The following is a 25323-nucleotide window of genomic DNA, read 5'->3' as shown; positions in this document are numbered from 1 at the left end:
AAAAAAAAAAAGGTAAAAGATTAGCTGAGAGCCACCACACTCAGCTAATTTTTTTTTGTACATTTTTTGTAGACACGAGGTCTTGCTATGTTGCTATTACTTTTAATGGCATAAACCGCAGTTAGTTTTGCACCAACATACGACAGAGCTGTCTGATCCCACAAGGAGTTTCTAATCCGTGAGCCCCAAAACATAACACTGCAAAGCTTCTCGATAAATCTATATCAAGCTACAGGATTTGATGACGGCATCTCCTTGTTGAAAAGATGCGGAAGACTCACCTATGTCTACCCACTTGCCTGGGACTAATTTTAATGCAAATTTAACAAACACCGAAAATTTCAATGCCATGACACAGTCCTGGAAAATGAGTCTGTAACGGTATCCCCAAAACTGGGCATGGTTTCTTTTCTTTTCTTTTTCGGAGATAAAGTCTCGCTCTTGTCCCCAGGCTAGAGTGCAGTGGCTTGATCTTGGCTCACTGCAACCTCTGCCTCCCGGGTTCAAGCGATTCTCCTGCCTCAGTCTCCCAAGTACCTGGGATTACATGTGTGCGCCACCATGCCTGGCTAATTTTTGTATTTTTAGTAAAGCCAGGGTTTCACCATGTTGGTCAGGATGGCCTCGAACTCCTGACCTCAGGTGATCCGCCTGCCTCAGCCTCCCAAAGTGCTGGGATTACAGGCATGAGCCACTGCGACTGGCCCATGGTTTCTTGAAGGACCGGGGCATGCTATACTCACATCCTTCTTATGAAATCTCCAAGCTCCCCATAAACCTATGGGATTGCAAGATCTCAAAATCACCATCCCAGAAATCAAACCCATAAAGCAAAATCCTGCCACAGAGGCTGAGGGCTCTGACATCTTTTGTCTTCCGGATACCTCGATCCAACATCACAATTCCATGTCTACTAATAAAACTGTGTCACTGAGATAAACATTAAACTCATTTTATAATTCAGGTATAAAAACCAAGATGTGAGTGGATGCAGTTGGAAAAGTCCTCTTTTGAGGCAGTGTCTTGGCATTTATAGAATAGTGCCTTGTTTTCGTTTTCTCTTTTTTTTTTTTTTTTTTTGAGACAGAGTCTCGCTCTGTTGTCCAGGCTGGAGTACAGTGGTACAATCTTGGTTCACGGCAACCTTCGCCTCCCAGGTTCAAGCAATTCACTGCCTCAGCCTCCCAAGTAGCTGGGATTACAGGCACCCACAACCAGGCACAGCTAATTTTTGTATTTTTAGTAAAGATGGGGTTTCACCATCTCTTGCTTCTCTTACTATGCTTTATTTATTTTCTTTTTGGTCCTTTGATTTGTGCATTTACAAAAGGCCAAGAAAATCAATCCCTGGACAACTAGAAAGCAAACCAGGAATTGAAAGTTGGACCTTCTGTTAATTTGGCATCAGAATTAAAGACTTACGGAAAATATTAGAAGAAAATTACCCTAGCATCTCAGTAGTATAAAGTGAATCTTGGACTCCCCTGAGCCAATTCTTCAGAAAGGATGCTTTTTTAAAAAAAATTATTTTGGGGGCCGGGCGCAGTGGCTCACGCCTATAATCCCAGCACTTTGGGAGGCCAAGGCGGGCAGATCATGAGGTCAGGAGATCAAGACCATCCTGGCTAACACGGTGAAACCCTGTCTCTACTAAAAATATGAAAAATTAGCTGGGCGTGGTGGCACACGCCTGTAGTCCCAGGTGCTCGGGAGGCTGAGGCAGGAGAGTCGCTTGAACCCGGGAGGCAGAGGCTGCAGTGAGCCGAGATCGCGCCATTGCACTCCAGGCTGGGTGACACAGAGAGACTCCGTCTCAAAAAAAAAAAAAAAAAAAAAGTTATTTTTATTTTCATATCTAGAGACAGGGTCTCTGCCTGTCGTCCAGGCTAGAGTGCAGTGGTGCAATCATGGCTTACTGCAGCCTCCAATTCCTGGGCTCAAGCAATCCTCATGCCTCAGCCTCCAGAGTAGTTGGGACCACAGGCATATGCAAGCACGCCCAGCTAATTTTTTACATTTTTTGCAGAGATGAGGTTTTGCTATGCTGCCCAAGCTGATCTTGAACTCCTGGGCTCACGCGATCCTCTTTCCTCGGACTCCCAAAGTGCTGGGATTACAGGTGTGGGCCACCAGGCCGGGACACATTTGCTTTTGTTCTTGAAAAATCTAGGAAAATTGTTTCTACTCAGTGAGAGCTTTCATTGTTCATGCCTGCCCCAACTCCTGCAATAAATGAAGATAATGCTCCCACCCAAGACCAAGACCCAGGGGTGGGGGCGCGGATAAGGCAGAGGAAATATTGTTTTTCCTTTTCCCAACTCTATTTCCAAATTTTTGACAAAATCAAGCCTATTAAGCCTCCTGGGTGCCTTCCCAAGTTTGTGTGTCTTGGGATGTGGTATGGTGAGGCTCTGTGTCTCCACCCAAATCTCATCTTGATTGTAATTCCCATAATCCCCAGGTGTCAAGAGAGAGAGCAGGTGGGGGTCACTGAATCATGGCGGAGGTTCCCCCATGCTGTTCTCATGATAATGGGATGGTGCATTGCGTCCCCTTCTGCCATGATTGTAAGTTTCCTGAGGCCTCCCCGCCCACGCTGAACTGTGAATCAATTAAACCTCTTTCCTTCATGAATTACCCAGTCTCAGGCAGTTCTTCAGAGCAGTGTGAAAACAGACTAATACAGGATGTGAATACGAAATAGCATTACAAGATCCCAAAAGTTCCTAAGACCACATGCACAAGGTAATAAACATCCTTTGCAACTCATGAATCCAATTTGGGTTGACCCAAAGATTTTCAGAGAATCATCAATCAGAGATTTTGTAGTTTAATGCGAAAGTGTTCAACAATTATCTGGGATTCTAAAAAAGAGCTAGAGGCCGGGTGCTTTGACTCACGCCTATAATCCCAGCACTTTGGGAGGCCAAGGTGGGGGGATCACCTGAGGTCAGGAGTTCGAGACCAGTGCGTTCAACATGGTGAAACCCTGTCTCTACTAAAAACACAAAAATTAGCCGGGTGTGGTGATGCACACCTGTAATTCCAGCTACTTGGGAGGCTGAGGCAGGAGAATTGCTTGAACCCAGGAGGCAGAGGTTGCAGTGAGCCGAGATTGCGCCACTGCACTCCAACCTGGGTGACAGAGCGACACTCCGTCTCAAAAAAACAAAAAAAAACAACAACGAGAGTTTGAAATAAAACATCTAGAATATTACACATCCTGTCCTGGCAAACAAGCCTTCCATACCTCCTGGTTGAATATTACGCTGTGAGTTGAACAGTTTCAGAAAAGAAAAAGAAATGTCATTGAAAAGCAAACACAAATTCCCTTTCATTGTGTCCCTACTGTTTTAACCTCTCTGCTACTTCTAGAAGCAGCAAGAGGGGAGAAGAATGTTTTGCTGTTTGCTTTTTTCCAACGTGGTTCTAATTGTAGGTCTCTTATAGGCATCTCCTTGAAGGTGGTAATCTGTCCATTTGGGCCTCGCTCAACACTGCCATTCAATCAGCCAAACGCCAGCTGGGCACGGTGGCTTATGCCTGCAATCCCAGCACTTTGGGAGGTCATGGCGGGCGGATCACCCAAGGTCAGGAGTTCGAGACCAGCCTGACCAACATAATGAAACTCCACCTCTACTAAAAAAACAAAAATTAGCCGTGCGTGGTGGTGTGCACCTGTAATCCCAGCTACTTGGGAGGCTAAGGTGGGAGAACCCGGGAGGTGGAGGTTGCAGTGAGCTGAGATGGAGCCATTGCATTCCAGCCTGGGTGACAGACTGAGACTTCATCTCAATAAACAAACAAACAAACAACCAAACACCATTCCCACTAGTCCACCCAGCAGGTAGGAGGCAACTGTCTTCCACACACTGCCCAAAACCCCACAGCAAGAATGGCAATATAAACACCCGCAGCTCATTTAAAGTCTTGAGACCTGAAAGCTGTTTAGGACTCTCCATTTTACACTCTAAATAACGTCTGTGGATGTCAAATGCTGGAATGATGGGAGATTACGGGGAAACTCCACCCCTACGGTCTAACTTTGTCCATACCAGCATCTATTCAAATGTTCTAGGAATCTCCCTAAAATCTTCAGGAAGCAGCGCTTTGGGTGGATGACATCAGTGACCAAGAATGAGTCAGGACTTAAGATCTAAGTAGGGTGAGATGTTCAGACACCCAGAGGCGTGAAGGACCCCAGGGGCTCCTCCATAAAACAGTGGTTGTTGGCCGGGTGTGGTGCCTCACACCTGTAATCCCAGCACTTTGGAAGGCTGAGGCGGGTGGATCACTTGAGGTCCGGAGTTGGAGACCAGCCCGGCCAACATGGTGAGACCCGGTCTCTACTAAAAATACAAAAATTAGCCGGGCGTGGTGGCGGGCGCCTATAATCCCAGCTACTCAGGAGGCTGAGGCAGGAGAATTGCTTGAACCCGGGGGGCTGGAGGACGCAGTGAGCCGAGATTGCGCCACTGCACTCCGGCCTGTGCAACAAAGCAAAACTCTGCCTCAAGAAAAAAAATGAAAAATAAGAGTAGCTGTTCCCGGTCAATGAGATCCCTGCAAACCACACTGCTTGGTCATGCAAGAGGGAGGCCAGAGCTAAACATAACTGCCCAGTGATGCATGCACGTTAGCTGTGTTCCAAATAGCAGGGTTTACTTCCCAACTTCATGGCGGATCCTAAATGATTTAGGGACTTTTGAATACAAGATCCCAAAGAGCCTGCTGACTGGCCTAGGAGGACTGCAATGGTGAGTACGTGCTCCTCCTAATTCCCCTGTAAATTTTAGTCCCGACCCAAGAAACTTCCCAGGTCCTGGGTGCGTGTGGGTTTTCAGTACTAACAGAAAGGGAATCCGCAGTGCTGGTTTTTGTTTTGTTTTGTTTTTTGAGATGGAGTCTCGCTCTGTCGCCCAGTCTGGAGCGCAGTGGTGCAATCTCGGCTCACTGCAAGCTCTGCCTCCTGGGTTCATGCCATTCTCCTGTCTCAGCCTCCTGAGTAGCTGGGACTACAGGCGCCCGCCACCACGCCCGGCTACTTTTTTGTATTTTTAATAGAGATGGGGTTTCACCATGTTAGCCAGGATGGTCTTGATCTCCTGACTTCATGATCCACCTGTCTTGGCTTCCCAAAGTGCTGGGATTACAGCTGTGAGCCACTGTGTCCGGCCTTGTGCTGGGTTTTAACTCTCCTGGGTGAAGAAAGGACCGTGACAGCCCCCTCATCACGGCTCTCCTCCTAATGATGACATTGATTGTAAATAACAAGGCAGGAATCATCAGAGCTAAGTGTCTTCCACCTTTGCTCTCTGCAGGGAAACTTGTGGAGGCTTTCCTGCAGGACTGTCTCTAGCCTCCGCAACAATTCCTCGGCGTATGTACCAACCATTTCCCACTTTGTAGACGTAAAAAACCCAAGCACTGCAGCAGTGAGGAACTTGTAAACTTTCACACAACGAAACACAAGGCAGAACAGCCCTGGAATCAAAGCCAGAAGGTCTGATTCCAAAGTTTTAGTGGTTTCACAAACCACCAGTCATCGTGCACCTGTTTCGTGCCAGCCCGAGTTTGGTCTCTGCCTTTTAAAGAAAGCTCAGTTTTCCAATCAGCAAGGCATGAAGGGGCGGCACTGGCACAGCGAGCCTTACCGTTTTCTTTGAAGCACAGCTTCTTTTTCTGGTAAGCAATGAAGCTAGAGATGGCTCCGGCCACGGCGACCACGATGGCCCCCACAATCCCGGGGATCACACCTGGGGCGTCCGCTGCAGGAGGAAGCACACAGCATCATGACTGAGACACGCACGGTGCCGAGAAGATCCCAGGGCGCAGTGGCTGGCAGAGACAGTCAGTCTCAGAGCACCAAGATCCTCAGAATATCTCAGTCACCCGAGCTGACCGATTTGCAAAGGGAGCACGCCGAGAATGGTACACAGGAAGACAAAGCAAGGCACAGTCTCCCATCGCCAGCCATGCTGGGCAGACCTGGTCAGACCGTGGAGGGAGTGGAGCAGGGAGAAAAGAGACATGAAGAGAGGCCAGCGAGGTACAGGAAGAAGCTCAGCAGAACCAAGGCAGAGACAAAGACAGACAAAGACCTATGGAAAGAGAGAGCTGGGTCTGGGCACAATGGCTCACACCTGTAATCCCAGCACTTTGGGAGGCCAAGGCGGGTGGATCGCCTGAGGTCAGGAGTTCGAGACCAGCCTAGTCAACATGGTAAAACCTGTCTCTATGAAAAATATAAAACTTAGCTGGGAGTAGGGGCGGGCGCCTTTAACCCCAGCTACTCGGGAGGCTGAGTCTGGAGAATCGCTTGAACCCGGGAGGCGGAGGTTGCAGTGAGCCGAGATCGTGCCACTGCACTCCAGCCTGGGTGACAGAGCAATTCACCATCTCAAAACAAAACAAAACAAAAAAGAAAGAGAGAGCTGGACATAAAACCTGGAGAAAAGAGCCCAGATAGGGGCAGAAGATGAAGCAGCAGAGCCCTGCAATGCTTGCTGCTTTGCCACAGCATTCTGTATCGTTAGAATGTTCCTTTTTCACCCCCTGAAAACAGCTTTGGGTTTCAATGCAAATATTTTAAATCCATAGCTATTTAATTAATTATTATTATTGTTTATTATTTTGAGATGGGTTCTTACTCTGTCAAACAGGCTGCAGTGCAATGATGCAATCATAGCTCACCGCAATCTTCCTGGGCTCATGAGATCCTCCCACTTCAGCCTTCCGAGTAGCTGGGACTACAGGTGTGCACCACCATGTCTGGTTAGTTATTGTGGTTTTATAGAATTGGGGTCTTGCTATGTTGCCCAGTCTGATCTCGAACTCCCAGCCTAAAGCAACCTGCCTGCCTAGGCCTCCCAAAATGCTGGGATTACATGCATGAGCCACCACACCCAGCCTATTTTTTTTTAAAATGTCATTCCAGCAATAATTCTTTTTTGTTTTTGGGAGACAAGAGTCTTGCTGTATTGCCCAGGCTGGAGTGCAATGGTGCAGTCTCGGCTCACTGCAACCTCTGCGTCCCGGGTTCCAGCTAGTCTCCTGCCTCAGCCTCCCAAGTAGCTGGGATTACAGATATGTGCCACCACCACTGGCTAATTTTTTTTTTGAGGTGGAGTCTTGCTCTGTCGCGCCCAGGCTGGAGTGCAGTGGCGGATCTGGCTCACTGCAGCTCCACTGCCTCGGAGTTCCATGTTCTGTTTCCTCTCAGCCTCGGAGTAGCTGGGACTACAGGCGCCGCCACCCGCGCCCGGCTAGTTTTTGTATCTTTAGTAGAGGCGAGGGTTTCATCATGGTAGCCAGGATGGTCTCGATCTCTCTCCTGACCACCGTGATCCGCCCGTCGGCCTCCCAAAGTGCTGGGATTACAGGCAGGCCTTGTGGCCTTTTTTTTTTGAAATGCAGTCTTACTTTGTCACCCAGGCTGGAGTGCAGTGGCACGATTTCAGTTCACTGCAGCCTCTGCCTCCCGGGTTCAAGCAATTCTTGTGCCTCTCGAGTAGCTGGGACTATAGGTGCATGCTACACGCCCTACGAATTTTTGTATTTTTTGTAGAGATGGGGTTTCATCATGTTAACCAGGCTGGTCTCAAAACTCCTGACCTCAAGTGATCCACCCACCTTGGCCTCCCGAAGTGCTGGGATTACAGGCGTGAGCCACCACACCTGGCCTAATTTTTGTATTTTTTTGTAGAGAAGGGGTTTCACCATGTTGGCCAGGCTGATTTCGAACTCTTGGTCTCAAGCAATCCTCCTGCCTTAGCCTCCCAAAGTGCTGGGATGACAGGTGTGAGCCATGAAAGTGCTGGGAGGACAGGTGTGAGCCATGGCGCCCGGCCGATGAAGAGATTCTTAATTCCAAATGCCAGATGTGAGCTTTAGAGGACCCTTCTCCAGATAGAGTCTTCTCTGCCCTCCGTGACGGGGAAGGAGAACTGTCTGACTTTCAGCAAAAACACTGGCTCCAAACATGGCCTGTGGGTGGTGTGTTCACTCGGCCAGTCTTTAATATGTGCAAGACACAGTCATGTCATGAAAGTGGCATAGTAAACATGAACTCTCCGGAAGGCCAAGAGCGACGGCCTGCCATAAACATGCCAGACATGGCTTTTCTTAGCGATTTTTTTTTAAATGACCGTGTAGTCCCAGGTGAGGGCTACAGACAGATTACTACCTCTTCAAAGAAAGCCTAGAATTCAAGAACTGTATCCATAAAAATAATAACTACCTAAAACAAGGGTAGACTACCCACTTTTCTTTTTCCACAAACATTCGTTGCGTATTTTAAGAATTCACATTTTATCAGCGATTAAAATGGCAAACAGGTATTAAAATCTTTGGCCAAGTTAGTACCTCTTCTGCCAAAGAAGTTGCTTAAAACCAGGCATTTTGCTAGAAGCAAAGTCCCTGAGAATTTTAGAGATGTGAGATACTAAAATACGAAGCTATTGTCCTCGCCCCTCCCTCTCTTCTGTCTCTCCTCTCTCCTTCCCTCTTTCCTTCTTTTCCTTCTTTTCTTCTGTTTCCCTCTCTCCTTCCTTCCTTTCCTCCCTTCTTCTTCATTCCTTTCCTCCCTTCTCCTTCATTCCTTCCTTCCTTTCCTCCTCCCTTCTCCTGCTTTCCTTCCTTCTTTCCCTCCCTCCCTCCCTCCCCTCTTTCCCTTCCCTCCCTCCCTCCCTTCCTTCTTCCTCCTCCCTTCCTCTTTTCCCTCCCTCCGTCTTTCTTGTCCTTCCTTCCTCCCTCCCTCCCTCCCTCTTTTCCTTCCTTCCTTCCTCCCACCCTCCCTTCCTCCTCCCTTCCTTCCTCCCTTCCCTCTCTTCCTTCCTTCTTCCCTTCTTTCCTCCTTCCTTCCTTCTCTCTCTCCATCCCTCCTTCCTTCTTTCCTTCCCTTCTTCCTTCCTCCCTACTTTCTCTTTCTCTTACCTCATTTTTTTTTTCTTTACAGTTTTAAAAGGAATTCTTTCTGTTGTTATTTTCTTGTCCCATCTAAGGGAAAAGGTTATGAAAAAGGAGACAGGAGATACATCACCGGCACTTTCATGGAGAACACAATGCCTGTTACAGCCAGGGTGGGAGCAATCCACATTCCCACCTCCCACCTGGTCACTGACGTTCTCAAGGGCCAAGCGCAACCGAGGATGCTGCGTCACAAGCTTCTGATCGTTAGGGTGAGTGTGGGAGCTTTAGTAAACACAAGGACAAGGCTAAGCATGATGTAGGGATCAGATCGCCAGCCAGAACATCATGGGCAGGTGACCAAATGTAAAATCTGGGTCACGTGGGCACCTGGAGCAGGGCTGGTTTGCTGGGGGGACCTCTGTGGCTATACCGCTTGGGAGCACTGGGCACAGAACACCCGTGTCTCCTGCCAGTAGCTTCAGGAGGCCGATGCCAGTGTAGTCCGCCAGCTCTCAGACATTCTGCTTCCCCTTCTCAACACCACATGGGAGAGACAAGAAGAAAAATGGCAGAAGCCAGGTGCACCTACCCTCCTCCCCTTCTTTCCTGTGGCTTCCTCCACCATCACTGCCTCCTTTTCCTGCAACACAAAAGCAACATCTGCTGACAATCTGCATCTGGAAGATTCGGGATCAAGGAAAAATTCACAGCCAGGACCGTGAAGAGGCTGGGGTCCTGTTTCTTACACTCTACGGGGATACATGTTACCCAGCTACAGAGCTGGAGTCCTGCCTCTGCCTATTACACTGTGGGGGTGCATGTTACACAGCTACAGAGCTGGGGTGCTGCCTGTTACACTCTGTGGGGGTGCATGTTACCCAGCTACAGAGCTGGGGTGCTGCCTGTTACACTCCAGGGGTACTCTGAGAACCTGTACTCCTAGGCATTCTCTCTTTATTCTTAGGGCTTTAATATTCATGTTCCTTAAATTACAGAAAACAGCCCAATAAAACGAAGCTGAAACAACACTAGCTATTCGAAAGAATACACAGGTGAACGGATGGGTGAGGAGGTGGTGAGAAGGGCCCATTCAACAAGCCCTGTCCCTCAGAAAAGTGGGACAGCTGCCTGGGCCCTGAACTCTTCTCCCAGGACCGATCCTCTATGGGGCAGCCTTTACTTCCCACAACCTTGAAGCCTCAGCAAACGGGCAGTTCCCACAGAAATGACTGAACATTTCACTGTGAGTTCACAGAGGGCTGAGAGTTTAGACCCTGTAGTGATTCTGCAGAGCAGGTGGGCATCATGGGATGGAGAGAGAAAAGAGACAGAAAACAAGGTAACTGTACCTTCTCCACCTGAAACGCCATCCGCAAGGTCAGCATCTGAGAAGCTACCTAGGAAAGAAAATACAGCATCATCTGTCAACCTGGAACTCCTCCAAGGGTCTTCATGTCTTAGAATAAAGGAAAAACTCAGGAAAACCAGCCTGTTCATCAACATAGTGAAACCCCATCTCTACTAAGAATATAAAAATTAGCTGGGTGTGGTGACAGGCACATGTAATCCCAGCTACTTGGGAGGATGAGGCAGGAGAATCACTTGAACCCTGGAGGTGGAGGTTGCAGTGAGCCAAGATGGCACCACTGCACTCCAGCCTGGGCAACAAGAGCTAAACTCAGTCTCAAAACAAAACAAAACAAAAAATCATAAATAAAGTGGAAAACCGTGAGCATAATATTGCATGCTGGCAATATTTAATGTCTGTAAATAAATGAAGAAGGTTTATAAATCAATAATGTCATATCAGAATATAAGAATAAAAGGCAAAGCATACAATACACAAAATAAGAAGTACCCACGGCCAAGGGATGCAGGTTTTTTTTTTTTTTAATTTTAGAAGTAAAGTCATGAAACCAGGAGAAAGTTGACAGAATATTTCACACTATTTGCAAAGGTTTCCTAGGTGATAATATTGGAGACGGTGTGAAGACAGGGACATTTGCACACACCCCTGGCATCAAAATAAATTGCGAAAATTCTGCAGCAAATTAAAAACCAGGTCAAAAGCTATACAAGTACTCATACACATTGATCTAAACAACTTGAATGCTAGAAATTTCTTCGAAGGAATAAAAATAGTGCATGGAGTTGACTCAGATTTGCTTTGTTAATTCATAATTCTAAAATGCCAGAAGAAACACAACATTTTCAGAATTAAAGGAAGTATATAATTATATATGTAGTATGTAATAGTACATGATTATCGGTAAAAGTCATACGATAGAAATGATTATGTGACATGGAAAAATGTTCATGGAGTATCAGTAAGCAAAAAGTAATGTTACAATGCAGTATAAACAAAAGACTTGGAACTTTGCTTAAAATTTATTTCATTTAGATTAATATATAGGCTGGGTGAGGTGGCTCGTGCCTATAATCTCAAGAGATTTGGGACGCTGAGGCAAGAGGATTGCTTGAGGCCAGGAGTTTCAGACCAGCCTGGGCAACATACTGAGACCCCATCTCTACAAAAAATGACAAAACTAACTGATCACGGTGCTGTGTGCCTGTAGCCCCAGCTTCTTGAAAGACTGAGGCAGGGGGATCTCTCCAGCCCAGGAGTTGGAGGCTGTGGTATGCTCCTATGTTTAATATGATCACACCACTGTACTCTAGCCTGGACAACACAGTGAGACCCTGTCTCAAAAAAAAAAAAAAGATACATAAAATACTAGCACTAATCGCCATCAAAATGTCAACAAGATGTGGACATCATTAATATATTTCTGTGTTAAAAATTAAATATGTAAACAAAAAAACCCTAAGCATATAAACTTTCAACAATCATTCAGCTAAAAAAAAAAACTGGTGCTATTCAAATTACACTGAAAATGCTGTAATATGTCAGAAAATATTTTTTTCTTAAATATTTAAGGGCAAAAAGATTTAAAACACACTAGCTTCTCCATAAGGAATGTGTATGCCAATACTTTTCTCTTTATTAAGTCTATATTTAAATTCTTGTATTCAATTTTTTAGAAGTTCCATAAGATGGAACTTGGAAGTAAAAGCAGCAAACTAGGCCAGGCACAGTGGCTCATATCTGTAATCCCAGCACTTTCGGGAAGCCAAGGTGGGCGGATCACTTGAGGTCAGGAGTTCGAGACCAGCCTGGCCAACACAGCAAAACCCTGACTCTACTAAACATACAAAAATTAGCTGGGCATGGCAGTGTGTGCCTGTAATTCCAGCTACTCAGGAGGCTGATGCAGGAGAATCACTTGAACCCAGTAGGTGGAGGTTGCAGTGAGCCAAGATGGCACCACTGCACTCCAGCCTGGGTGACAGAGCGAGACTCCGTCTCAAAAAAAAAAAAAAAAAAAAAAGCAAACTAAAACTAAAATCCAAGCTGAATATCTATTTTTGAAAGGTACATTTTCCACTACATGAACACGGGCATTACACTGCACAGGCAGTCAACAGTAAGCACACACTCATCTGAAATCACCTCGTCTCGGCTGACATAAATATCACTGAATTCTGAACGACATGGAGACGGCTCACAGGGTCAAAGACTCTTACCAGAGGAACCAGCCTGGTTGGGGTTTGGATTTGGCTTCGGCTTGGGTGGGTTCGGTGGTGGTGGGTCATCTGTTTGTGAAAGATGAGAGTTGCAATGATAAGTGCCTTGCAGTAAAGAAAATGAAACATCAGTTTACATACAGAGGGTTCCCTCAGCAGAAACTGGACCTTGGCCTTTGTCCTGGTGGGGATACCCATACACACAGTCTCCTGCCAATTTCCTCCCATCAACTTTGAGCCACAGTTCTTAATTTCAAGTATGTTCAATAAAAATTAAAGCGGGTATCCACACCAGCTGCAGAATTTCTGGGGCCAAAATAAAAAGGTGGGACCCATTTTTCAAATTCTGTTAAGTATTCCAAGATGGCGGCACCAGAACAGTAAACCAGTATGGTGCCCATGTCAAACCAACATGCCATGGGGTCCCGTGCCACTGCACAGGTCACATGCTCGTGAGGCCAGCCCTGGCCAGGGTAGGCACATGTGTCTCATGTCCTTCCAAAGGCTGTAACAGTTTTAAAATAAAAGCACATGTACTGGTTGTAAAGAAAAACCCAACGACAACAGCAAGAACAAACCAACATACCTATTCCCTAGGTTTCCACTGTGAAAGCTGGCTCCCTTTATAATTTAAATGGGAGAATTCTCTCTGAAATGATCATAATTGGGTGATAATAAGCAGGCCAGGAGCAGAAGAGATTAAAGGATAATACTCACCATTTCCTCCATCAACAACAGCATCTCCTAAGTCAAAGTCATCCCCTAAAAGAGGGAAAAAAGCAGTTAATACCAAATTTCAGAGCGAAACAAGGAAGAATGATCATGAACAGATCGAAAAAACACCACAGCCCCACATTCCTGAATACTTTTCTGAATATCAGCTTGACCAGGATCTCATTAGAAAAAGTGAATTCCTGACCATTTTTACATCACTATTCTCTCAGACTAAAAGAGTAAAAAACAAAAAGAGACACAGAGAGACAAAGAGCTAGGAGAGAAGCTCTCAGAGGAGGGGCAGGGGAGAGAGAGACAGAAATAAAGTAATTTATAAATGAATTGTGTTGCCTGGACCAAGGTGAAATTCCAATTCCGCCTGCACATGATTTTCTCCTGTTGACTCCCCATCCCATCACCCTCTCCTCCCAGGTCCCTAACAACTTTTGAAAGGCAGACCCTAAGAGAAGAGGACAGATGACTGCGATCAGATTTAGGCTAGAGGGTGTCTAAAATGCGGCTCTGGCAACCCACATGTGCTCTGCAATGGACGTGACAATTCACCATGGCCTCAGAGCTTGTCTTCTAGTAGGAAGAATGATTTTGAATACCCAACTAAGATGGAGGAATGGTTGCTGGCATCCACCCAACAGCACGTACTGAGCCATCCTGAGTCACGTATGGGAATTTCCAGTCCCTTCCTCAAGGAGACTGTAATAGTACAAATCCAGACGTTCAACAGCTACTCATTGGGTGCTGTCTGCACAACTGCATCGTTCAAGGATCTGGGGACACGGGGTCCCTCTGCTCATGAGCTGACACTCTAGACAGCAAGTCCAGTAATGAAGTGGAGCTATTCGTGTTTTATATTAGAAAACTCAGAAGTGCTAAGACAAGACAGTGATGCCATAAGTTTGGGCATCATTTTTACTCTGTTTATCAACCAGTGGGGTTGACCCTTGGGCAATTCCATCATGTGGCCCTTGTTTCTGACTTTTGTTTCTGACTTTTGTATTTTGTAAAAATACAAAAAATTAGCCGGAAAAAAAAAGGGAGAAGAAAATCTAAAGACAGAGTAACTCAGATCCTTAGAATAAAAGCACCCGGAGATATTGTCCCAATGACCCCAAAACATTTCACATCAGCAACCATTCTCTCCTGGGATCACCAGATGCAATGTCCACATCCTAACACAATTCCAGCATGAACCAGACTCCGCCCAGAGCACTCCAATCACTTCTCTCTTCTTTCTAGTTGCCTAAGTCCCGTCCTGCTGTGACAGAAAATGATTTGTTCTTTTTCTTTGCATACTAGGAACAAGTCCTTCTCACCAGCACTGGGCTTCTTGGGGGTTGCAGTGGGTTTCTTGCCTTCTTTGTCTAAAGAGAGAAGACATTTTAGTCAGTCAAAGTTGCGGCTGGGAAAACAAGTGTCAACTCTTTTGTGGTGAAGGCTGTTTCATTTTCTTGGAAACAGCTGGAGAATGTTTTTAGCATTGTTTTTCCTCTCCAGCCCAAGTGGGCTGAGCTTCACAGGATGACTCTTGAGCCCAGAAGACAGGCACAGAGGCTGCTACCAGCCATGGTTTCCACAGAGACCAGGGGCCCCTTCTCCACTTTTTTTTTTTTTTTTTTTTTTTTTTTTTTGAGACCAAGTCTTGCTCTGTCACCCAGGCTGGAGTGCAATGGTGTGGTCTCCACTCACCACAACCTCTGCCTCCTGGGTTCAAGCAATTCTCCTGCCTCAGCCTCCCGAGTAGCTGGGTTTACAGGCGCATGCCATCACTTCCGGCTAATTTTTTGTATTTTTACTAGAGATGGGGTTTCACCATGTTGGCCAGGCTGGTCTCGAACTCCTGACCTCAGGTGATCCACCCACCTCAGCCTCCCAAAGTGCTGGGATGACAGGCGTGAGCCACCGCACGCCCAGCCCTTTTCCACTTCTTGACATTAAATGGGACTGTGACCGAGATGTAAGCCAGGAAGGCAGGAGAATGGCAAAGTTAGGAGAAAAACTGCCCTTTCAGAGCCCAAGATCTATGCATGAGAAGGAGACACTGGATTGATGGTTGAAAGGCTGTTCACATTTCTCATATGAAACACACTTTTGGCTCCGTCAGGCCTCTGCCTAGGCTGCCGCCTCTGGGAATGGAAGTCAATCAGGCAAATCAGGTGGAGGTTTTAAGACTAAGGGCACCTCCCACTGCAGTGAACACCTGTTCCCAAGGGCTAAGAAGGGGTAGGTGATCAGGAAAGAGATGATCCCCATTAGCACTGTTTCTCTCAAACCATCGGCATTGCACCATAGCACATAAAATTAAAAGCTGGCCACGTGCAGCGGCTCGCGTCTGCAATCCTCTCACACCTCAGCACTTTGGGAGGCTGAGGTGGGAGGACTGCTTGAGCTCACATGGTCAAGGTTGCAGTGAGCCAAGATCCCACCACGGCACTCCAACCTGAGCAATGTAGTGAGACCCCGTATTGCTTACTGTACCAGGTGAGGTGGCACATGCCTGTAGTCCCAGCTACTCAGGAGGCTGAGGTGGGAGAACTGCTTGAGCCCAGACGGTCAAGGCTGCCGTGAGCCAAGATCCCAACACTGTACTCCAACCTGAGCAACACAGTGAGACAGTGTCTCAAAAAAAAAAAAAAAGTAAAACACAAAAAAGTGAAGAGGGTGGCCAGGCTCAGTGGCTCATGCCTGTAATCCCAGCACTTTGGGAGGCAAAGGTGGGCAGATTACGAGGTCAGGAGTTCGAGACCAGCCTGACCAACGTGGTGAATCCCCATCTCTACTGAAAATACAAAAACTAGCCAGGCATGGTGGTGCATGCCTGTAATCCTAGCTACTTAGGAGGTGGAGGTAGGAGAATCACTTGAACCTGGGAGGTGGAGGTTGCAGTGAGCCAAGATCGCGCCACTGCGCTCTAGCCTGGGCGAGAGAGAGAGACTCCATCTCAAAAACAAACAAACAAAAAAGTGAAGAGGGCTGTCCTGGGTTGAAGAGCATTCCTCCAAAATCCACATCCACCCCAAACCTCAATAGGTGCTCTTATTTGGAAACAGGGTCTTTGCAGTTGTAATTACTTAAGATGAAGTTAGAACAGATTAGGATAGATCCTAATGACTGGTGCCCTTATAAGAAGGAAATTTGGATACATGGAGACACAGGGAAGAGACCAGTGTAGACAAAGGCAGAGCCTAGAGTGATGCGGCCACAAGCACAGGGACACCTGGAGCCCTCAAAAGCTGGGAGAGGCAGGAAGGATCCTCCCCTAGAGCCATCAAAAAGAACTGGATATAACTGCAGTGGATTGAGCAGTGGTTCCCCTAAAAGACACATCTACATCCTAAGCCTAGAACCTGGTATTGAGACTTTATTTGGAAATAGGGTCTTTGCAGATGTGCTTGAGAAGGATCTTGAGATGAGGTTATCCTGGAGTATGGTGGCCCTAAACCCAATCACAAGTGTCCTTGTAAAAGAAAGAAAAGGAGACAGAGACACAGAGGAGGAGGCCCCATGGAGAAGGAGGCAGAGACTGGAGTGATGCGGCCACAAGCCCAGGGACACCTGGAGTCCCCAGGAGCTGGGAGAGGCAGGAAGGATCCTCCCCTAGAGCTCCCTAGAGGGAGCATGGGTCTGTCTACACCTTGATCTCAGACTTCCGTTGTCCAGGTCTGGAAGATGGGAAATCCCTGTGGTTTAAGCCCCCAGTTGGTGGTACCTTTTTATGGCAGCCCCAGGAAACAAATACAAAGGGATGACAAGACCCAGAAGCAAATAGAGTGATAAGACGGATTCCTTCAATTCCTTTTCCCATGCCCTTCACCGAGGGCTCTGGGTGAGGAGCGGGGGACAGGAAGAGCTGCAGAAAAAGGAAGGAGTGGCCCCATGGAGAGAGTGGGTGCCGATTTTGAGAGGGAGGACGCCAGGACTGGATGCCCCTCTCTCCAGGGGGACCTCCATTTGCTCACCTCCTCTAGCCCCTTCCCCAAGCACCTGGCAAGTTTTCGCTCGGCCTTCGACCATCACAGGAATGTGAATTATTCCACCAGGGTGGTTCGTTTATCTTAACGAGGGCATCTTGCTTTTCCTTGTCATCTATGAATCTAGTTTTTATAATAAGGCAGGTGGACACATACAGGCAGACCTCCTTCACTGCACTTTGTCTTAAGGTGCTTTGCAAATACTATGTGTTTTACAAACAGAAGGTCTGCAGCACCTCTGCGCCAAGCCAGACTCTCGGCATCATTCTTTCCAACAGCATATGCCCCACTTCCTGTCTCTGTATCTGCATTTTTTAGCAGTAAGTTATTTTCAATTAGAGTATACTGTTTTTAGAAGTAATGCTATTGCATACTTAACAGACTACAGTCAAGAGTAAATATAACATTTATATGTACCGGGAAGCCAAAAATTGCTATGACTCCCGGTACTGCGGTGTTCTAGAACCGAGCCGGAAATGTCTGGGATATGCCTGTATTTACTATGTTAACATAAAATATTGACAGGATTTTAAAAATTGATGTTGTTACTCACCAGGAAGGGCATCAGATAAATCGAAACCATCATCTAAGAGGGAAAAAAAGAGTCAACTTAGAAACAAGAAAAATAAAAATAAATTTGAAAATTATAGAGATAAAAAATGATAGGTGATTTTGACTTTTGTGACATTTAAAACAGCAACTTAAAAAAATTTACAAGGTGCTGTGATTTCTCTTTTCATTCTAAATATTCACTTTCATGCCTAAAAGTAAGAATATGTTAGCCTAGGTTTTAAAGAAACAATGACCTTCCAGCTTAGTAGAAATTAAAATAGTGGGAAAACGTGATTATTTTGTGTATTATTCTTAAAAGGCAGTTCCTTTGAAACAGAGAAGTAACAATTTTGAATATGTACTGAAAAGAACATGGGGAACAAAATTCTCCATTTTTTATTGGCAACTGTCCTGTAATTACAAACCAAAATATAGCGGAAACACTAGACAATTTAAAAAAAAAAATCTCATAGAATCTCACAGAATGAGGAAACTGTCACGCTCAATTATTGATAGGCTATCCTGTTTCTACAGTTTTTAATTACAAGAATTTCAATGCTACTTCAACGTGGCCATCTCTGGCGCACTGAAGAAAAGCCAAATTCAGGAAAATTTGGAAAAGTCGACTTGGACTGTTTGGTTAACCGGAGGAAGAGTTAGGATAATCGTCACCATCCAGCGTCCCCACTCCTCAGCACCAAAGGCGTGCAACACCTCTCAACCGTCAGGAAACACCTGCAGTGGGTGCTGAGGAATAACCAAGAACAACCCGCGGGAGCCCTGTGAACAACAGAAATGTGTCCAGTTCCACAGCAGGTGCAAGCGACCGGGCCGCGCTCCTGTGTGTATAAATGAAGAGGGCATGCATATGTCACAGGGCTGTGTGTGTGCGTGTGCATGTATATTTGGGCATTTGCAGTGCAAAGGTATGTATTTGTGGGTTTTGTGTGCATGCATGGGGTGTGTAGGTGGGTTCTGTGTGTGTATATGTGTATGTATGTGTTGTGTGTGCATATATACAAGTGCATGTATGAGTGGGTTTGCATATGTGCATATGTGTGGGCGTGTTTTGTGTAACTGTGGAGGTGCATTTTGTGGGTTTGTGCCTGTGTGTGTGTGTACGCAGTGTGTCAGTGTTTTCTGTGTGCATATGTGTCAGCGCATGTTCGTGTAGGTTTGTGTGTGCATATGCAGGTGTGCGTAGTGTGTAGCTGCTTCTGTGTGCCTATGGATAGTTGCATGTATGTGTGGGTTCTGTGTGCAAATGTGTAGGTGTTATGTATGCATATGTGTAGGTGCATGTATATGTGGGTTTGTGTGTGTATGTGTAGGCGGATGTAGTGTGTATGTTTTTCATGTGCAGTTGCATGCATGTGTGTGTGCATGTGTCAATGTGTGTATATGTGTAGGTGCGTTTGTGTGTGCATGTGTAGGTGTGTGCATTTGTGGGTTTGTGCGTGCATGTGTAGGTGTGTGCATTTGTGGGTTTGTGCATGCGTGTGTAGGTGTGTGCATTTGTGGGTTTGTGCATGCGTGTGTAGGTGTGTGCATTTGTGGGTTTGTGCATGTGTGTGTGTGCATTTGTGGGTTTGTGTGTGCGTGTGTAGTGTGGTGTGTTTCCATGTGTGCATATGCGTAGGTGCATGTATGCGTGTAGTAATGCACACATGTAGTTATGTCTGCGATGTGCGTACATGGGTAGGTATTGCGTGTGAGTATGTACATACAGGTAGGTGTGTCTATGTCTGCTTGTATGTCTGTGTGTGTGTACCCATGGCTGCTTGTGTGTTTCTGTGTGTGTCAACAGTAAGTAGAAAGTAGACTAAATCCTCTGAACAGCTCTGTGGGCCCCATGCCAGCAACCAGAGTGGAGTTGTTTCCACAACCTCAGAGCCCTGAAATGGCTTTTTCTACAACAGGACGTTTGCCAGACATAACAGATGCAATTACAGCTCCTCCTGCAGCATGCGGCAGATCTTTAGATAGTAGCAAGGGAGGATCCTACTGATCTGGAATAAACCATAAGGCATGTACACACACACACACACATATATGCATTCGTGTTCATATGTTTCCATAGATATCTATAACTGTATTTTTTGAAGTTGTATTACTTTTTCTTTATTTACATCTTACCTCACGTATTTATTTGTGGTGCACACAGTTCAAAGCTACTGTCTTAGGCATTTTCAAGCATGCAATGCATTCTTGCTAACCACAGTCACCCTGAGTACAGAAGACCCCTGAATTTATCCCTTCCTATCTGACGGAAATGTTGTACCCTTTACCCATCATTTCCCCGTTTCCCCCACCCCTCACTCCCAAGCCCTTGGTCACGCCATTCCACTCTGCTTCTATGAGTTCAATGTTTTTAGATTCCACGTAAGTGTGTTTGGGTCAGACGGTATTTGTCTTTCTGTGCCCAGCTTACTGCACTTAACATCATGTCCTCCAGTTCCATCCATGTTGGTGCAAATGGCAGGACTTCCTTTTTTTTTTTTTTTTTTTTTTTTTTTTAGACAGAGTCTCACTCTGTTGCCCAAGCTGGAGTGCAATGGTGCAATCTTGGCTCACTGCAACCTCCGCCTCCCAGGTTCAAGCAATTCTCCTGCCTCAGCCTCCTGAGTAGCTGGGATTACAGGTACCCGCCACCACACCCAGCTAATTTTTTGTATTTTTTGTAGAGACGGGGTTTCACCATGTTGGCCAGGCTTTGTGTGTGTGCATGTGTAGGTGTGTGCATTTGTGGGTTTGTGTGTGCATGTGTAGGTGTGGGACACAGAGTCCCACCCTCACCATTTTCTCCTCGGGTGACTAACACTTAAGACAGCTTCCCCAACACCACCCCACAGAGAGTAGGGAGGCAAGGGGGGTGACCAGCTCTTGATTTCATACAAAGGTGGGCCCTCTGAATCACCCATGATCAAGCGTTCACTTCCTGATAAAATCTGGTACTGCAGACACCTCTGAGGCTAATTTTCCAGGTGTGTGAGGGAGGCAGTCTCCCAGGTGTGTGAGGGACGCAGTCCCCCAGGTGTGTGAGGGACGCAGTCCCCCAGGTGTGTGAGGGACGCAGTCCCCAGGTGTGTGAGGACGAGTCCCCAGGTGTTCTCACTCTGACGAGTCCCCCAGGTGTGTGAGGGACAAAAGAGTCCCCAGGTGTTTTAGGGATCTAGTCTCTCAGGGTGGGAGGGGACGCAGTCCCCTAGGTAATTTAGGGAGGCAGTTCCCCAGGTGTTTTAGGGAGGTCTCTTAGGTGGAATGGATGGAAGGGGAAGGGATGGACAGGGACAGTTCCCAGGTGTTCTTAGGAGGTAGTCTTAGGTGGACGGAAGCCCCAGGAAGGGATGGAATGTGGAGTGGATGGTGGACCATGGACCAAGGGAGGAATGGAATGGACGGAGTTCATGGACGAGTCCCCCAGGTGTTTCACGGACTTAGTCCCCAGGGACGTGGTCCCCAGGGACGAGTCCCTGGTGGACGTAGCCCCTAGGGAGGAAGTCCCTTAGGGAAACTTGTGGATGGAATGGAAGGGACAGGGGTCTTAGGGGGGGGACAGGGAGGATCCAGGTGTGTGGTGGACCCAGTCCCCCAGGTGTGTGAGGACGAGTCTCCCAGGTGTGAGGGACTCCAGTCCCCCAGGTGTTTCAGGGAGGCAGTCTCCCAGGTGTGTGTGAAGGGATGCAGTCCCCCAGGTGTGTGAGGGACGCAGTCCCCCAGGTGTGTGTGAAGTGATGCAGTCCCCCAGGTGTGTGGAGGGACGAGTCTCCCAGGTGTGTGAGGACGAGTCCCCAGGGTGTGTGTGTGTGAGGGACGCAGTCCCCCCAGGTGTGTGAGGGACGCAGTCTCCCAGGTGTGTGAGGGACGCAGTCCCCCAGGTGTGTGAGGGATGCAGTCCCCCAGGTGTATACAAATGCACATGCTACTGGTTTGAAGCCTCACGGGGAAGCAAACCCAATCAATGATCATGAGGCAGTAAAGGAACCTCTGTAAATGAAGCTGTCGTCTCCTAACTCAGTCCACTGGTCTCTTTATTTCCTAGGACTCATCTCCCAATTCATCACATTCCCTGAGCTTTCAGGTGGTAGGCAGGAAATTGTGGGCTCACAGCAGACACCCCCACTTTCTTTTTTGCTCCTGAAAATGACCTCCGGGGCTGCAAATGTGAAGAAAACACCATCAAAACCCACCCAGCAGGAGCGGCAACCATGCCCTTAGAGAAGGAGCCTGGTGGAGAACTCAGGTGCCCATGTTGAATGTTCACGGTGTTCAGCTTCTCTGCAAAATTGCAAAGAGACCACACCCTCGGCAGAACCCCCTACTGCCACTGCGGTTTCCACCCGGCCCTCTCAAAGCTCCAGATGTTTTGGGGACAGGGCAATGACTCATCAGGACAAGGCGGAATGGACCACAGATGGCATGAGTCAGTCTGACAAGACACTTTCTACTGATTCAAACCGTGTTTTCTTTTTCACATCAGCCAGGCAACTCGAAAAACAGGATGAACCTAGAGTGAAGTCCCTGAGGCCACATGGGGTGTGTGAGTTCCTCCGAAATGTGACCAGGGCTTGCACTAGGTAGGAATGCGCTCAACCGTGGCAAACTCGGGAGGAGAGCCGGTACCTGGGTTCTCTTTTTTCTTTTTCTTTCTTTTTTTTTTTTTTTTGAGGCAGAATCTTGCTCTGTTGCCCAGGCTGGCAGTGGCACGATCTCAACTCACTGCAACTTCCACCTCCTGGGTTCAAGTGATTCTCCTTCCTCAGCCTCCCAAGTAGCTGGGATTACGGGCATGTGCCACCACTTCCAGCTAATTCTTCTGTTTTTAATAGAGACGGGGTTTCACCATGTAGGCCAGGCTGGTCTCAAACTCCTGGCCTCAAGTGATCTGCTTGCCTTGGCCTCCCAAAGTGCAGGGATTACAGGTGTGAGCCACTGCACCCGGACACTTGGGATATCTTAAACCCCATCATCACACCATTCAGGTGTTTCACATAAAATTAAAAGTTATCTGGGCGTGGTGGCACACGCCCGTAGTCCCAGTTACTTGGGAGGCTGAGGGAGGAGAAATGCTTGAACTCGGGAGGTGGAGGGTGCAGTGAACCAAGATCACACCACTGCACTCCAGCCTGAGTGACAGAGTGAGACTCTATCTCAAAATAAATTAATTAATTAAAAATAAAAATTAGGCAGTTCCAAGATTCTTATAACTTTCAGATTTTCATAAGAATAACACAATCACTACATAGTAACAGCAGCAGACAGGGATGTCATTGATGCAGTGCTGTGTGTGTGCCTGCAGCGTTCTCAATAATACTGTTAATCTTCATTAAGGGTGGGAGGATGAAGACCCCGCCACTGGCCTGGGTGTGCCTGCTGGAAAATGTCCGATTCACTCAGCCCCACCATCACCCCGGGGTGCTCACACCTGCTGATGGCCACTCCAGTACTCATCTGCTTCTGCTGCTTTTCCATGCCTTTTCCAAAGCCCTCTAAACACAAACTTTGAGGACATTGTAGAAAAGGAGGGGGAGGAGGTGCAGAGGGCACATGTGTGCTCTTTACTCATTGCTGAGTCTTTTTTTTTTTTTTTTTTGAGACGGAGTCTCTCTCTGTCACCCAGGCTGGAGTGCAGTGGCGCGATCTCGACTCACTGCAAGCTCCACCTCCCGGGTTCACGTCATTCTCCTGCCTCAGCCTCCCGAGTAGCTGGGACTATAGGCGCCCGCTACCACGCCTGGCTAATTTTTTGTATTTTTAGTAGAGACGGGGTTCATCATGTTAGCCAAGGTGGCTCCTGACCTCGTGATCCGCCTGCCTCGGCCTCCCAAAGTGTTGGGATGACAGGCGAGAGCCACTGTGCCCGGCTCTTTTTTTCATTTTTTTGGAGGTCGGGTGGAACCAGTCACATGGTCTGCCCCTAAAAACTTTCATTCTAGGTTTGAGGGGCCTCAGGAAGGGTCCCCAACCTAGAGATAACTGCAGTACAAAGAAAGCTCAGAACGGTGCAAGAGAAAATGCCTCCACATTGCAGCGAGTACCAGAAGTCCTCCTGTGTGGAAACAGCAGGAGGCAGCTGATACATTTCATTTTACCGTTTTATTCAGATGGTCCAAACACCCTTATTTTTCTGTTGCTTAAAACCAAATTGCTCTGGAAGTATTGTTCTCTTTTTCAAGATGTATCATTTAACACAGGGGAGATGATTGGTCACAGGATACAAAGTCTCCATGAGACAGGAGAAATAAGTTGAGGAAAGCTCAGCGACACCATGGCGACTGCAATTAGAAACAATGGCTTGAATATTCGAAAACGACTAAAGGAGCCCATTCTTAAGTGTTCTCACCACACAAAAAAGTGCTGGGAAGTCTGTGAGGTTATGCATATTTAAATCCATTTCACCATGGACACATACATCAAGACACCACGTGCAACCGCATAAATAGATACAATGGGTATTCGTCAATTAAAAGAAATTAACACATCATTTTAAAAAATCTAGCTCCGAGGTCTTACCAAACATACTGTAAAATTACAGAAAAGAGCTTAATAGTGTCATAAATTGTTTCAGGAATACACTGGAGTGTCATAGTCTCAGAAACACTCCAGTGCTGGGTCCAGGATGTGTGCCAGTGACTGAATATCTGAGTACAGAAAACACAAGTGCAAGGAATTATGGACAAGTGCAAGGAACTCCAAGCTCACCGAACACCCTATACTTTCGGTTGAACCGCTGAGTCCAGCACAATCTGTTCCCCTCATGGAAAGCTATGAACGCAGTGGGTGACAGTGGCCACTGTGCCTGGAAACATTCTCTGCTGGTGAACTATGGAAAGGAAAGGGATTCGTGTTTCTAGCAATAAACTCGTCTGTCTTCTTAGCTTGAAAATTATATATAGGTGGCCGGGTGCAGTGGCTCACACCTATAATCCCAACACTTTGGGAGGCCAAGGTGGGAGGATCGCTTGAGCCCAGGAGTTCAACAGCAGCCTGGGCAACATGATGAAACCCCGTCTCTACAAAAAATGCAAAAATTAGACAGGTGAAGTGGTACACACCCGTGGTCCCAGCTACTTGGGAGGCTGAGGTGGGAGGATGGCCTGTGCCTGGGGGGGAGGTTGAGATTGCAGGGAGCTGAGACTGCACCATGGCACTGCAGCCTGGGCAACAGAGAGACACCCTGCCTCAAAAAAATAGGCAGGGCGTGGTGGCTCACTCCCGTAATCCCAACACTTTGGGAGGTCGAGGCAGGCAGATCATTGAGGTCAGGGGTTCGAGACCAGTCTGGCCAACATGGCAAAACCCATGTCTACTAAATTAGCTGGGCGTGGTAGCATGCACCTGTAGTCCCAGCTACTTGGGAGGCTGAGGCACAAGAAAGAATCTCTTGAACTCGGCAGGTGGAGGTTGCGGTGAGCTGAGATTGCACCACTGCGCTCTAGCCTGGGTGACAGAACGAGACTGTGTCTCAAAAAAAAAAAAAAAGAAAGGAAGAAAGAAAAAAGAAAAAAAAATGATATGCAGGTGGTTAAACTGCATTATATGCAGGTGGTTAAGCTGCACACGCTTCCTTGTCTGG

At 47.2% G+C, this 25323-nt stretch overlaps 1 protein-coding gene across 5 annotated transcripts in view; it reads right to left on the bottom strand.

Moving 5' to 3' along the window:
- LOC101026205 (CD99 molecule (Xg blood group)) overlaps positions 1-25323 on the bottom strand; it is a 47629-nt gene that overhangs the window by 9394 nt on the left and 12912 nt on the right. For all 5 annotated transcript variants that reach the window (XR_002519424.2, XR_001898601.2, XM_003917355.4 and 2 more), the window contains exons 2-8: positions 17749-17781; positions 14541-14588; positions 13213-13257; positions 12496-12564; positions 10260-10307; positions 9500-9550; positions 5655-5768 (exon numbers count right to left, since the gene is read on the bottom strand). Coding sequence is in view for 3 of the 5 variants with exons in the window: in XM_003917355.4 (XP_003917404.1) it covers positions 5655-5768; positions 9500-9550; positions 10260-10307; positions 12496-12564; positions 13213-13257; positions 14541-14588; positions 17749-17781 (408 nt within the window). In the remaining 2 variants the exon portion in view is untranslated. The remainder of the gene's footprint in view (positions 1-5654; positions 5769-9499; positions 9551-10259; positions 10308-12495; positions 12565-13212; positions 13258-14540; positions 14589-17748; positions 17782-25323) is intronic.

This window comes from Papio anubis, chromosome Y (assembly GCF_008728515.1).
Source record: "Papio anubis isolate 15944 chromosome Y, Panubis1.0, whole genome shotgun sequence".
Taxonomy (NCBI): Eukaryota; Metazoa; Chordata; class Mammalia; order Primates; family Cercopithecidae; genus Papio; species Papio anubis.
The sequence above is the reverse complement of the archived record's forward strand: the minus strand, read 5'-3'. Positions and strand labels throughout refer to the sequence as shown.